This window comes from Panthera leo, chromosome A1 (genome assembly GCF_018350215.1).
Source record: "Panthera leo isolate Ple1 chromosome A1, P.leo_Ple1_pat1.1, whole genome shotgun sequence".
NCBI lineage: Eukaryota > Metazoa > Chordata > Mammalia > Carnivora > Felidae > Panthera > Panthera leo.
The window spans coordinates 122,027,731-122,041,898 of record NC_056679.1 but is presented as its reverse complement, the minus strand read 5'-3'; the positions used below and the strand labels follow the sequence as shown (position 1 = coordinate 122,041,898).

General features: G+C 41.7%; 1 protein-coding gene across 12 annotated transcripts in view; it reads left to right on the top strand.

Moving 5' to 3' along the window:
• Positions 1–14,168, top strand: part of PPP2R2B (protein phosphatase 2 regulatory subunit Bbeta) — a 314,800-nt gene that overhangs the window by 185,479 nt on the left and 115,153 nt on the right. For 3 of the 12 annotated variants that reach the window (XM_042938584.1, XM_042938600.1, XM_042938593.1), the window contains one exon: positions 2,825–2,851. The exons of the other annotated variants lie outside the window; for them this stretch is intronic. In XM_042938584.1, coding sequence (XP_042794518.1) covers positions 2,830–2,851 — 22 coding nt within the window. In that variant the 5' untranslated portion in view covers positions 2,825–2,829. The remainder of the gene's footprint in view (positions 1–2,824; positions 2,852–14,168) is intronic. 12 annotated transcript variants of the gene reach the window in all.

The window sequence follows — 14,168 nt, the reverse complement described above, 5'->3', positions numbered from 1 at the left end:
AGCACAGGTTGCACTTAAAATGGCACCAAACCCAGAATAATAAAGTCAAAGAAGGCTTCTTGGAGGAAGAGGCTCCCAACCTGAGGCTTGAGGACAAATAGCAATTAGCCAGGCCAAAGAGGAGATTGAGATGGAAGGGGTTCCAGGTAGAGAAGGAGCATATAGGAAGGAATAAAGAAGGTAGGTGACTGTGTCAAGGAAGAGGCTTGGGCAAGAAAAGAATGGTCACAGACAATGGGGTTTTCAAATCAGAGAAGTAACCAGACTTAGTAAATGATATCGTATCATGAAAAACCAGGGTTTATCAGCACCAGCATGGAATCCTGACAACCTGATTGAGCAACAGTCTGCATCTATTGTTCAGAAAATTTCAGATGCTTAGTGTGGCAGGCCTGTGCACTGTTGTTTTTATCGTAAGTAGCCCACCTAGTTGTCCATCATTTCTCTTGAAAGTTGAGCCAGAAAAACCAGTCAGGCAATCAGACTTCCATCTCTCACCTACCTCTTTAAGATGGAGCAAGTTTCTTACATTTTGTACATTCTTTATCTCCTTTCTTCTGGAGTCTCAGCTCTGCTGATTTGCCAGGCCACCCTTCTCCTCTGACTTGTCCAGCAGGTTTCCTGTGTACTTTTGAGCAAGCTACAGAGGTCACACCACCTCTTTACCATATGTCTGTTAGCAGGTGATTCAGTAGGCAAAATGTGGCCTTTGCAGGCCTACAGACCTGAGTTAAAGCCTAGTCTATGACCAACCCTCCTTGTGACCTTGAAAAGTTAATGTTTCTGGGCTTCAGCTTCCCTGCTGGGAAATAGTGATACCCACTGTATTAGGTGTGAGTAATTAAAATATAAATGTACCAGATCCCCTAGGATAATGTCTAACACATAGTAAGTCTTTCATAAATGTTATCCAGACATACTAATGCAAATCGGTTAACAGCACAGGCATACTGCCTATATTGGAAGGCTCTGCCAAGGGTTTCTGGGTTATCTGGACAAGTCACAAAGGCTCTCCTTGCCTTAGTACTTTTATCTGTAAAATGGGAGTGATAATAACATCTTCCTCATGGTTTTATTGTGAGGCTTAAATGAGTGAATGCATATAAAGTGCTTCCTATAGAGTCTGGGGTGTGTGCGTGTGCGTGTGTGTGTGTGCGTGTGTGTGTGTGTGTGTGTGTCTGTCTGTCTATATATCCCCTATTGGTGTTGATATTAATTTTAGTAATTATTATTTGTATAGTACTTGTTCGTAACTATGAAAATGGGAGAAGAGTGTTTGCCTACTTTCTAGGGTAGTTGCCAAGAGCAGCTAACCAAGAGGTTCAGTGGCTCCGTGCCAGACACAGTGGGCCCCCGATAATGTTTGTTGAATGAATGAGAGCAAAGTGCTTCTCTCTAAATGCTTTCTATAAATGTTTCATCTTAATGATCAGCAGGAGCCTCCACATGGAAGGAAGTGCCAAAAGAGTTCACTGGGTGTCAGCCTGGGCTCAGGCCTGGTAGATTCTGATTATGTCAAACAAAATAGATTCAGATCGGTCTATTTGGTGCCACTGAAACTGTGCCAATGAGCAGCAAAATGTGATTTCATATTGGGGGAGTGCCAGAATCCAGATTTACAGATCAAAGCAAACCCTACCTATTTCTAATACCCCCTCTCTCCCCTCAATGGGCGTTTCTTACCTCTGAAAGAGCTTCTGGATGTTTCACAAAATCAGGCCCCAGATGTTTGAAAGACTTTTGCAGACAAGGTAATCAATCCATTTGGTGGCCAGATGCTGTCTGAAAATTTTCCTGCTACAGCACTGTGAGTTTCTAAATTCATTAGAAACATAAATTAATTAAATCTAATCAACAGTGGGTGATGCAGAAGATTAAACACTGAAAAACAAATACATTTCCAACTGGCTCATATTAGATGCAGAGAAAAACACTCTACTTTTGAGGTGAAAGTCAAGTTAACCCTTTGTGTGATATTCTCAAAAAACCTTTGCCAAATCTGAGACCCCAGGTGAGCCTGTAGTTCTTCCCAAGTAAGTCTGCCCTCATGGGTCCATTGACCTTTCAAGAAAAAATTGTGTGTTTCTCTCAGTAAGAAGGGTTCTAGAGGGGCGCCTGGGTGGCGCAGTCGGTTAAGCGTCCGACTTCAGCCAGGTCACGATCTCGCGGTCCGTGAGTTCGAGCCCCGCGTCAGGCTCTGGGCTGATGGCTCGGAGCCTGGAGCCTGTTTCCGACTCTGTGTCTCCCTCTCTCTCTGCCCCTCCCCCGTTCATGCTCTGTCTCTCTCTGTCCCAAAAATAAATAAAAAACGTTGGAAAAAAAAAATTAAAAAAAAAAAAAAAAAAAAAGAAGGGTTCTAGAGTGGTCTTACTTTGTTAAGCATTAATAGGAGAAAAATCTCCACCATTCTTTCATCATGAAGGGCCTCTGGAAGTAAGTTTTGCAAGACATAAAATGGAGTGAAGCATCGTTCTTTATTCTACACTAGAATAAGTTACCTGAATTCAGAGTTACTGTGTTTCAGCGCCAAATCCCCAATACCTAGAAGAATGCCCAGTACATAGTAGGTGCTTAGTAAATAGCTGTTGAATGAATTGAGGATGAATTTCTTTCTCACAGGATTTCTGAGTTACTGACTTTCCCAGATGAGTCCCCATGACACAAGATAAGTGTAAGCAGTTTCCCAAAAGTATTTTGACTTTTTTTCACTCAAGGATCAGAATCTTGAGGGACTGATAATCCATAGGACATATTTTAGAAAACTTGGTTCTACGGCATTATTGTATAGCACCCCTAACTTTTGTCCCATATCTTTTACCCTCAGTCTAAATGGAACTGAAGAAGACTCGGGGTGAGTAAATTATGAATTTATGGGGCCGATTCTTGGATCGGAGGCTATTCTTCAAGGAGGTGCTCAGCTCAGTGGAGAAGCCAGCCTTTAGCCCTGGAATTGACTCATTCTACACTCTTGTTTGCCAGTGGAGACAAATGGCCTCGAGCTATGTGGAGAAAGGGGTTGCTTCCTTTTATGCAGGCTTATAGAGGTAACAGTGTCCAGAGGATGCCTGCAAGCCCTTAAGACCAGCCCCTGCTAACTCAGATACCTACAGAGGCCAAGTAACACCAAAAATGAAAGCAGAGCAGTAGAGAGAAGCCTTTGGAGGATAAATGGGAGCTGACATTTGGCCTCAAGGTTGGGGACCAGTAGGAAGTGGTGGGAGAAGAGGTAAATTTAAGACCTTGTTCCTTTCTAAAGGGCGCAGCCACAAGTCCCAGCTCAAGCCAGGAGTGGCCATGTGGGAATGCCAATCCAGTGGCACCCATCTATTGACTTCTAAAGAAACTGAAAATCTGGATTGTTTATATGCAATTTCATAATTTCTAAAGGTAAACATATGATTCAAAAAATTGGAAATCTTTTCGTGGACTAATATTGCAGCGTTAAATAAAACCACCCTGCTGGTCAGATGTGACCATCCACTGCGGTTGGTGTTCTCTTCCTTATCTCATCTAATCCTCCTAATGCTCTTCCAAAATGGTACCAGTATCATTTTATTTTACAAATAATGAAACTAAGATTCAGAGAATCCAGGTAATTTGTCCTAAGGCACATCTGTTATACATGGCAAAGCTGTGAATGGAGAAGTGATACTGTTTATCATTCATTATATTACTTTTGGGTAAGGTATTATTCTAATTCTTATTTAGTGTTTATGTGTGTCAAACACCATTCTAAGTGCCCTGCATAAATTTACTCATTTCATCCTCCGTATAATACCACTCCCATGTTACAGATTAGGTAAGCAGTGTGGAGAAAGACATTAAGAATTATACCCAACATTAGCTATCTCTGCCGACTAGTGGAGCTGGAATTGAAACAGGGGCTGGAAGACTGCTGTTGACTACTTCCTAGAATTACTTCTCGGAACAACGCCCCAGATTAGACACATAGAAGGTGCTCAGCAAATAGTTTTCCATTGACACCAAGCCTCATTTTTAGCTGTGTACACTTTTGGGATCCTGAGCCTAAGGGTGTGGTTGGTGCCTCTGGGTAGCTGCTGTTTCACCCGTTATTCCATGTGACTCACTGGCACCTGTCACTCAAGCAGCCTTCACTCTGTCACTTTGCTAACTCCAGGCACACAGAGCAAAGACCGACAGGTCCTAGAAACTGGCTGAGCCACTAATGAACTGTCTAATCCAGAAAGCCCTTCTCAGCAATCGGGCAATCCAATTCAAACTGTGTGTTTGACTGAAATAGTTCACTGGGTCAGACTTCTTGGCATATAAAGATCTTCCCACCCAGTCTCTAGTGTTCTGTTCTTTTTCTTCCTGAAAATTGAACAGGGTGGAGACTGGTTTAGACAAGGGTAAGAATTGAAGAATCAGAAGGGTGTGTATACATTTTACAATGCATGAGCTTTCATACATATGGTTAGCTTTGGAGAATAAGGCAAATGTAGATCTTAGGAGAATGAGGGAGATTTCATTGGTTTTTAAATGTTCATGATTGTACAGATCTGCTACACCCAGTTTGACTGAAAACCAAATGTGTGTATGGTGTGTGCATGTGTGTGTAAGAACAGTATTAGAGAATATATAATGAGCGATCAGGTAATAACTATTAACAAATATTCTAGAAAACCATACTTTTAAAGAACATCTATTGTGTGTCATATATGGGGGTGCAGACCAGGAATCGCAAGGTGAAAAAATCAGTTTTGATCCCTGATTTGGTTAGCTTTATAGTCTTATAGCAGAGACAGACATTATCAATAAACACTCAAACAAATATATAATGAGGAATTCTGATAAATGCTTTAAAGGGAAAGAATAGGGTAGTACAGAGCAGTGTAGGGCAACTAGAACATAAGCTGTCAGAAAAGGTCTGTCTTGGGATGTGCTGGTTAAGCTGAAATTTAAAAAATTAATAGGTGTTAGGGGCACCTGGGTGGCTCAGTCTAGTTGAGCATCTGACTCTTGATTTAGCCTCAGGTCATGATCCCCGAGTTGTGGGATCGAGCTCCTCATCAGGCTCTGTACTGAGTGTGGAGCCTGCTTAAGATTCTCTCTCTCTCTCTCTCTCTCTCTCTCCCTCCCTCCCTCTCTCTCCCTCCCTCCCTCCCTCTCCCTCCCTCCCTCCCTCTCCCTCCCTCCCTCTCTCTCCCTCTCCCTCTCCCTCTCTCCCCCTCCCTCCCTCCCTCCCTCTCCCTCTGCTCCTCTCCCCCCACTCATGCTTTCTCTCTCTCTAAAACATTTTTTAATTAAAAAATTAAAAACAATGCATAGATGTTAGCCAAGGAGAAGGGAGAAGGGTGAATAGTTTAAGTAGAGGGAGCTGCATGTTTGCACACCGCAGAGTGGAAAGAAGCATGGCATTTACGAGGTCATGAAAGCAAAGTGGTGGGACTAGAGCATAGTGAGATAGGGTGTCAGGGAGGTGATTTAACATGAGATTTGAGTGGTACAAAAAGGCCAGTTCCCAGTATTTCCTTAGTGATAAATTACCAAAAGGTGATACTCTCCAAAGGTTTCCTTAAAATGGCTTCTGGTGCATTTTACTGTTGATTTAATTTCAGTTGAAGAAGCAAGCAGTGTATCTGAGATTGTGACCAGTGTTAAGTCTATATCTTGAGTGTTTTATCATTGTATTTCTTCTATGACCTGATAAAATATTGACATTTAATTTCTTCCCCTGGACTTTGCAGGAAATAATCAATGCATCACAATCAAGGCTAAGAACCTGCTATGATGTGTGTTGGATAGAAAGAAATTTTTCTACTGCAGCTAATAGTTACTGGCTGTTTCAAGCCCTAAGCTTTTCCATACTCTCCAAAGGCAGTAACTTAGGTTGTTAGAATCAGTATTTGAAATGTCCCCAAAAGTAGAGTATTTAAAAGACATGGTAATAGGTTCCTATTTCCACTCCTCTCCTTTCTGCTGTGCTTGGAGGAACTGCTTCTGAAAAAGTACTTGGCACTTGATTTCTCAAGCACTGGTTTTATTTCAGAGATGTCCCAGGTCAGGAACCTATGGTACTCACCCATTTGAAAAATAATGATAAACTGGAGGCAGAAATGGAGCATGTGTGATTCTCATTTTAGAGGAGAACAATGATATGCATTACACAGGCCAACAATCAGTTGTCCCCATAAGAATATGAAATCTCCAAGTGTGGACTATTTATATCACCTATGCTCTGAGATCTTAGATATTGATAAAGATGCTATTAAAGAAAGAAATATGAGTCTGTTTTCAGGGAACTCATCATCTAGTTAAAGATATATCTCTCCCACACACACACACGCACATGCGCACGCACACACACACACACACACACACACACACACAGAGTATATCAAGCAACCTATTAACATTTGTACAATAATCCAACACGAGTCATTCCAAATACGAAAATACTAACTTAAGCGTCTTGAAGTTTTATGTGCAGTTTATTGGTAGAGCCAAAGATGAGTAAAATAGGAACTCTGCCCTTAATGAAACAGTTTCAGTAAGGAAAACAGAGCAAGTCCATTTTCAGTTATATAGCTACATAAGTGGGAAGAGCTACATAAGTAGCATATGAACAGTCCAGAGAGTTGCGGCATTGTGAGGAAGAAAGGATTGCGTTCCAATTAGGGGAGCTCATGAAAGACTTCATGGAGAAAGTGGCCCTTGAGTTGGCCTTAAAGGACTCCTGTGTTCATTGATTCACTCAGCCAGGGAATAAGTATTTTGTGCAAACCTCCTAAGTATGTGTCCCTAGGCTGGGTCCCTAGACTAAAATAGTGAGTAAGATCTTGGCCTCAAGGGGCATACATGTCAGTATGCACACGTAATGGAAAGAATGTCTTAGGAAAAATGAAATTGCTTCACAGTTGGTCAGCACAGACTGTATTTGCTGACAGTCTAAGAGTTAAACTTTGCTAACGTGCCAGGTGGGTGACAAGGAGTACAGAAAATGATGGAAAAGTTAAAGCTGAGCCCAGAAGATCCACTCTGCCATGTTAAAAAGTAACTATGAGGGAAAGATGAAGAAAGGATTAGGAAAAAATAAACAACAGACAAAAGGGAGTGGGGACAAGAATTAAAAGGTCGAAGGAAAAGAAGTGGAACACAAGAGGCAGGTCATGAACATAGGCTCTGGAACTAGAACTGGGTTCCAATCCCAGATCCCCTTGTTAGCCTTCCAAACATGGACAGTTCTCTGAGCCACCATCTCCCCACCTGAAAAATGGAGGACGAGACTGATATCATGGAGTTTGAGTGACGCTTAAACATAATATAAAACACAAGGTACAGATCCTGGCAAAGTAGGTGTTAAATAAAGGAGCCTGATAATGCAGATTGAGGAGAGTTTAGGTCAAGAGTCTAGTACTATGCCTGGCATGCAGTAGGCCCAGTTCAATAGTTCCACAGAAAAATTGCGATACTGGTGTTTTCCTAAGGCTGAAATATTTTGAGGCCAGGCTCATAGCTAGTTAATTTCAGCCAGTCTTTTGCATGACAGTTGCGATCCTCTCCCTGTACTCATGCTGTAATAAAGGAATGTTCAGCTAGAAGAGTTTTCCATTAAAGACCGACTTCCTGGCAGGGAGATCTACAAATCACTTGGAAAGTTCCTGGCACCATCACCTGGGTCTGGCTATTTGCAAAGTGTCTATAAATCTTCCACAGGGCAAGATGAGAATGTGGGTTTTTTCTCTCTCCTCTGACAGACTTGTTTCTTTCTATGCACTATTAAGAATCATGCTGAAAGTTACCCAAGAAAGGCCATGAGGAGGTCAGGTTACCCATGTGGGACTGATCTTGCAGTAGACTTAACATTTTAAAGTGTATACAGGTGAGCAGCCTTCCATCAGGTAGGCAGACAGGAGGTAATGGACCCAGAGATGCATAGTAGTAGATGGAATGAGTCCTTTCTACAGCTGGCTTCAGAAGAAAAAGGAAAGAGAGAGGGATGGAAAGAAGAAAAAAGGGGGAAAAGACAGGAGGAAGAGCAGGAAGGGAAGAAGAAACAAAAAGAAAACCAAGAGGTTTGTTTTTCATTTATTTATGGTGATCGCATGGACATCTGACATGATTTATGGGAGAAATGCTTGGCCATACTAAATGTTTTGAGACTCCTGTTAAACCTTATATGAAGATAGATTTTGTGTAGCATTTTTCTTCCTAACCATCTTTTGGCTGTGGGTGGGAATTGAACCTGAACAGATTTTATTTCACCTGTCAGTGGTGGACCAGTTACTGTCTTGTTTATTCATGCATTCACTTATCCGTTCATTCTGTTCCATGTTTTTCCTTATTCATTGCTCATCTTTCCATAAGCATTGCTTGATCTTTCCATCAGCAAATACAAATGCTGCTGTTTCTCTGATACAAAAATGCTCTGTTCGCCTGACTTCCCATACCATCTTCTGCCTCATGTCTTTGCTACACTTCTCAGCAAAACTCCTTGAAGAGAAGTGTCCACAGTGACTTTCTCCCATTCGCTCTGAAGCCCAATCCATGGTTCCACCAAACCCACCCCCACTGATCCACAGAAACCACAGTTGCTAAGGTGAAAAGTGACCTCCATTGTTCAAATCCAAAGGCTACCTGAAGGCTTTGACCTTGCCTATCAGCAGTGTTTGGCATGACTGATGGCTCTCTCTTCTGCTCTTCTCTGGCATTCGGGACCCTCAGCTTTCTTGATTTTCCTACTATCTTACCAGCCTCTCCTTCTTCTGCTCCTTCTTCTTTTCCTGATTCCTCTTCTTCTCCCAACCTTTTAGATGTTGGAGTGTCCCAAAGTTCAGCCCATGGTCTTCTTCTCCTTTAATACACTCTTTCCCTGAGGTCTCATCTAATCCTGTAGCTTTAAATATCATCTGAAGTGGTAATAACTCCCAAGTTTACATCCCCAATTCACACTCCCTCCTGAACTCTAAACCCTTCTTTCCAATTATCTACTCAGTACCTTTACTTGTAAATCCCTCCTACTTCCCATGCCTGAAACTAAATGAGTGTCTGGCCTGCCCCAAAAATGCCTGAATCGCCCACAAACTTCCCATCTCAGTGATGGCAGCTTCATCCTGCCAGGTGCAGAGGGTGCTGAGGGCAGAAACCTTGGAATCATCCTCGAATTCTCTCTTTGATACCCCATAACCAGTCATGTATGTTTGATACATACATGTATGTATGTATGTACCATACATACACCTGTATGGTACATACAGGTATGTTTGATACCCCGTAACCAGTCATCTGCAAATCCTGTCATGTTGACTCCGTATGTATCCAGAATCTGACTACTGCTCTCCACCTTGACTGCCAAGGCCCTGGTCTGAGCCACCCTCCTCTCTCACCTGGATTATCTCGATAGTCTTCCTGATGATCCTGCTTTAGCCCTCCACAGTCTGTTCCCAGCTCTACAGCCAGATTGGTACTTGGAACACATCAGACTATCTCATTCCTCTGTCTAGTACCCTCCAGCAGCTTTCCGTTTCATTTTTTCCTCACTTTTTAAAAAATATTTATTTATTTTTGAGAGAGAGAGCATAAGTGGGGAAGGGGCAGAGAGAGAGGAAGACAGAGGATCCGAAGCTGTGCTGACAGGAGAGAGCTCAATGCAGGGCTCCAACTCACAAACCTTAGATTATGACCTGAGTCAAAGTTGGACCCTTAACCAACTGAGCCACCCAGACACCCCTCCTCACTTTTTAAAAAACTGTGGTAAAATGAAACTAACACAAAATTTACCAGTTAACCATCTTTAGGTATACAGTTTAGTGGTATTAAATATTTATGTAGTTGTGCCTATTTCACTTTTAGTAAAAGCCAAAGTGCCTGCTGTGGTCTGTAAATAATGAACACCTCATTTTTTCCTGGTTTGCACTGCTCCAGCTACCCCGATCTGCTGACACAGGCCTGCTTCTCTCTTAGGGTCTTCTCACTGTCTATTCCCTGTCTGGAGCACTCTTCCTTCAGATACCCATAGAGTGACCTCCCTCACCGCTTTCAAATCTGCTCAGTAAGGCCTATCACAATCACCTTATTTAAAAGCTAAGCCTCCCACCTACCTCCAGAATTCATTTTTTGGTGTTTTGTTTTTGTTTTGGGGTTTTTTTTTTATTTGGGGGGGGTTGTTTTGTTTTGAGAAAGAGAAAGAGACAAAGAGCACACAGGAACAGAGTGAGAGAGAGAGAATCTTAAGCAGGCTCCACACCTCAGTGTGGAGCCCAACGCGGGTCTCGATCCATGATGGTGAGATCATGCCCTGAGTCAAAATCAAGAATCAGATGTTTAACCACTAAGCCACCCAGGTGCTCCATGAACTCTTAATCTCCCTTTCTCAGCTATGTTTGTTTCCCAGAGTACATTACATATGATGTGATTTATTATGCTCATTGACTATTATTTTTTCTCCACAAGTAGAAAAGAAGTTCCCTAAAGACAGATATTTAGTCTGTTTTATTAATTGATGTACACTTAATACATAATGTAGTGTTTGACACATAATATATGTGGTCCTTGAATATTTTTTGAGTGAATAAATGAACCATGAATAAGTCTATCAACATTTAGTATTTCCTGCTTTTTCTACATTTTATAGTTGATATCTAACTGCCAAGTGAACATGAAATCAAATATAATGGATTTTTTTAAATATCCAATTTTCAATGGTTATAAAAAAGCAGTAAGGATGTACCATAGTGCCTTTGCCTGATGAATATTTATTAAAATTTGGGTCATGCTGGTGAGGGAAATCAGCACTCACTTCTTTATGCTATCTTTTACTGTTTACCTACTGTATGTGATATATTCAGTGTTTTAAAATAGGGACATTATCCAAAAGAGAGTAATATTGTTTTAAAGATTTTGTTTTTAAGTAATCTCTACACCCATCGTGGGGCTCCAGCTTACAACCCTGAGATCAAGAGTGACATGCTTCACTGACTGAGCCAGCCAGGCGCCCAAGAGTAATATATTTTTATAATCTTAAAAACACCACAACTCCTAGCCAGAGAGAAAGGAAGGAATGGAGGGAGGGAGGGGAAGAGGAGAGAGAGAGGAAAACAGACAAAGAGAAATACTGATTCATAGAGTTGTAAATGGCACATTTGCTTCTAATATTTTCCATTTTCTTTGCTAAAACCATTGAAAAACCATCATTTTGTAATACCTTGTAAATTGTTAGCAGTATCTTTATTGTGTTTGACATAGAAATTTCATGGTTTAGGGGGAAAAATCCAAATCTTGTCCTACTCCATTCTTCTTTCATTCTTTAGGACCATGTAGAATTTAGCATACAGATATATTGTATTTATTGTTCAATTTGTCCTTTAGAGAAATGATAGGAGATTTCTTGAATGCAGGCATAGGGATGACATGTGAGTTATCTTAAGTTTCTGTAGTGATTTCCTTTTGACTTCTAGGCCAAAACTAGGGTTCTGACTCTCTGACCCAAACATTTCCACTATAGGGTGTTTCAACACCCTCTTCTCCAACTTTGTTTTTACTATGTTCACCCATTTACCACTGCTTCCCAGTCCTCTAGATTGAACGCTTCTTGAAGGTAAAGATAGGTGTGTTGTGTTTGTAGCATATACCTGGAACCCAGTCCAGTGATGTGCACTTAGTAAGTGGTCAGTAAATAGATTCCTGGCGTTTCAGATCTGTTTGCTCCAAATCCACTTTAGGTTGTGTGGTTGCTACCTCCATGCCCTCTCCCGGTACCTTCTCTTCACCAACCCATTTGCTCTTCTCTCTTCCTGTGATTCATAGGACATTCCAATCCCTGCCAATATGACAGAGGCTTTTAGGATAAAATCTGTACTTTACTGATCAATCTATGTGGTTCTAAAGTCGTAAAATACTCATTCCAAAATAAGAGCGTGCCCTTGTCTCACACCCCTTAAAATATGTTTCTAACATTCATCCAGCATATATGTTTTGTTTGTTTACACTTTGTTCTGGGTTATTCTCTATGTGATGGTCCACTTTGGTGTTGCTTCTCTTGAGCTCTCCTTTGGTGATCGATTCAAGAAAATAATTAAGATGCATCTATTGCATATTAAGACACTAAGCTTGGCACTGAAGGTTCAGTGATGAACAAGTTCCTTATTGGGTTTTCAATTCAGAGACTAAGAAAGGCATTTAAAATGTTTCCATTACCATTGTAATTGCTAATGGTAGGTGGTGAGGACTGTTAGGAAGGGGAAGAATGGGGGGCAGTGAAGCTGCATAGTAAATGGAGGCTGCTTGGGTTTGGGGAGAAGTCATACCAGGCTCCACTAAATAAATGATATTAAAACCAACACACAAACCTGGCAAGTTCAGCTCCCACAAGGCAGGTGCCCTATCTTTCTGACATCAGAGCCTCTGGCACAGAAAAATTTTTGACCGAAGACATGCCAGACAAACTCCACATTATGTGTGTTTGGGTAACACAATGCCTGCCCAAAAACTCCTATATAGACCCCCAGATAGGATGAACTTTCCCATTTTGGACCCAGAGTCCCTCTGACTCTCAGGTCCATGCTAGATGACCTATGTTGTGTAGATAATAGCCCTGAATGATTGACAGAGTTTGCATTGCCTGAGCAGCTAATTACTCCTCTGCTTTCTGCAAGAGTGGGTGACAGATGGTAGATACCTTGACAGCAGATCCCACTATAAACCATGCAGGCTTGTAGGCAAGTCTGGACTGCTACCAATTTCCCACTGGATGTTTCTATATTTGGAGGACTTAGAATTTTTAAAACCACTTTGTCCTTTGGGCGAGTTTTGTCCCAACTATAGGAACATTCTTTCTTCTCCCCTTCTGTGTAGTAGAAACTTGTTTTGAGTGAAAGGAAGTCTCCATCAACCCACCTGTCCTGGGTTATCTCAGACCTGGCTAGTGCTGGGGATTTGGTCAGTGTGGGGAAGCTGTGTTCATTTTAATGGAAACAGCATGGCATTCATTACTCACCTGCTTCCCACCATCTGGATTTTCACAGCTCAGTAAGCATGGTGGGCTCCCTAGACTTCAGAGGAGAACTTGACTTCTAAGGAGAGCATGGCTCGGTCCCTCTGAAGTCATAATTTTATGATGGATACCATGATAATTTGAGGGTGGGAGGATGCTTCTATCCCAATAACCTGCTTTCACTTTTGAATGGTTAAAGAGTAATGTTCCATTTCCACACAGGAGAAGGGGGGGAAAGCAAACCACCTCACTACTGAGAACTAAGCAATTATGAAGGAAAATTGGTCATGTGATAAAGTGAAATAAAAATGTGTATGTGAGAGTTTGTGCATAGAGGTTGCAAGACAAAGAACCACTTTCACTTATTTCCAATTCAATTTGTGTTAATAATCTGGCCCTGTGCATAGTGCTGTGAGGAAAACAAAGATGGAAGACATATCTATTAGTAAGTGTTGAGTTATAAATAATAGAAAATCTTTCTAACAGTGGCTTAAACCACTTGGGTATCTATTGTTTAACAAGTTCAGACACAGGCTCTTCCTGAGGCAGGTTTTTGTAGTTAAGTGATGTCACCAAAGACATTGTCCCTTTCTTCCATGTCTCATATTCAGCCTCTTGGCTTGTCACCTCATGGTCACATGATGGCGGCCACACCTTCACATATCATAACCACATAAAATCATATACAAAGGAAGTAGTATACAAGGAGTATGTCAGCATAGCCAGAAGGCTACTCCTCACTGGTTTCCCTTCTTTGATTCAGGGAGGAAAACTTTTCCCCAGAATCTCTGCCTCCTTGTCCCCCAGCAGACTTTCCTGCTTGCCTCACAGGCCATATTCGGTCACATGGCCACCCCTAAACCCAGGGGGCTGGGAAGGAAGATTCTGGATTTTACATCCTCTACACCGGGAGGCAGGCAAGGAAGAAAGGCACTGGGTAGGAGTAGCTAACCAAGAGTAACTAAGAGTATTAACCACAACGTATTACCTGCCTTTAATGAGCTTGGTCTTCATGGGCAGGCTGACATCTAAAAAACGCCCACTTTCCAGCACTCTGTCTCTATTTACATGGGAAGCAGTAGTGGTGATAAGATCTTGGGAATTGGGACTCTTGGACCCTTCTACCTGCTTTCTTTCATATAGGAGAAATACCAGCACTAGATCGAAGTTAAAACCAATGTGCACAGAATTAATTATATCCAAATGAAAGGAGAAG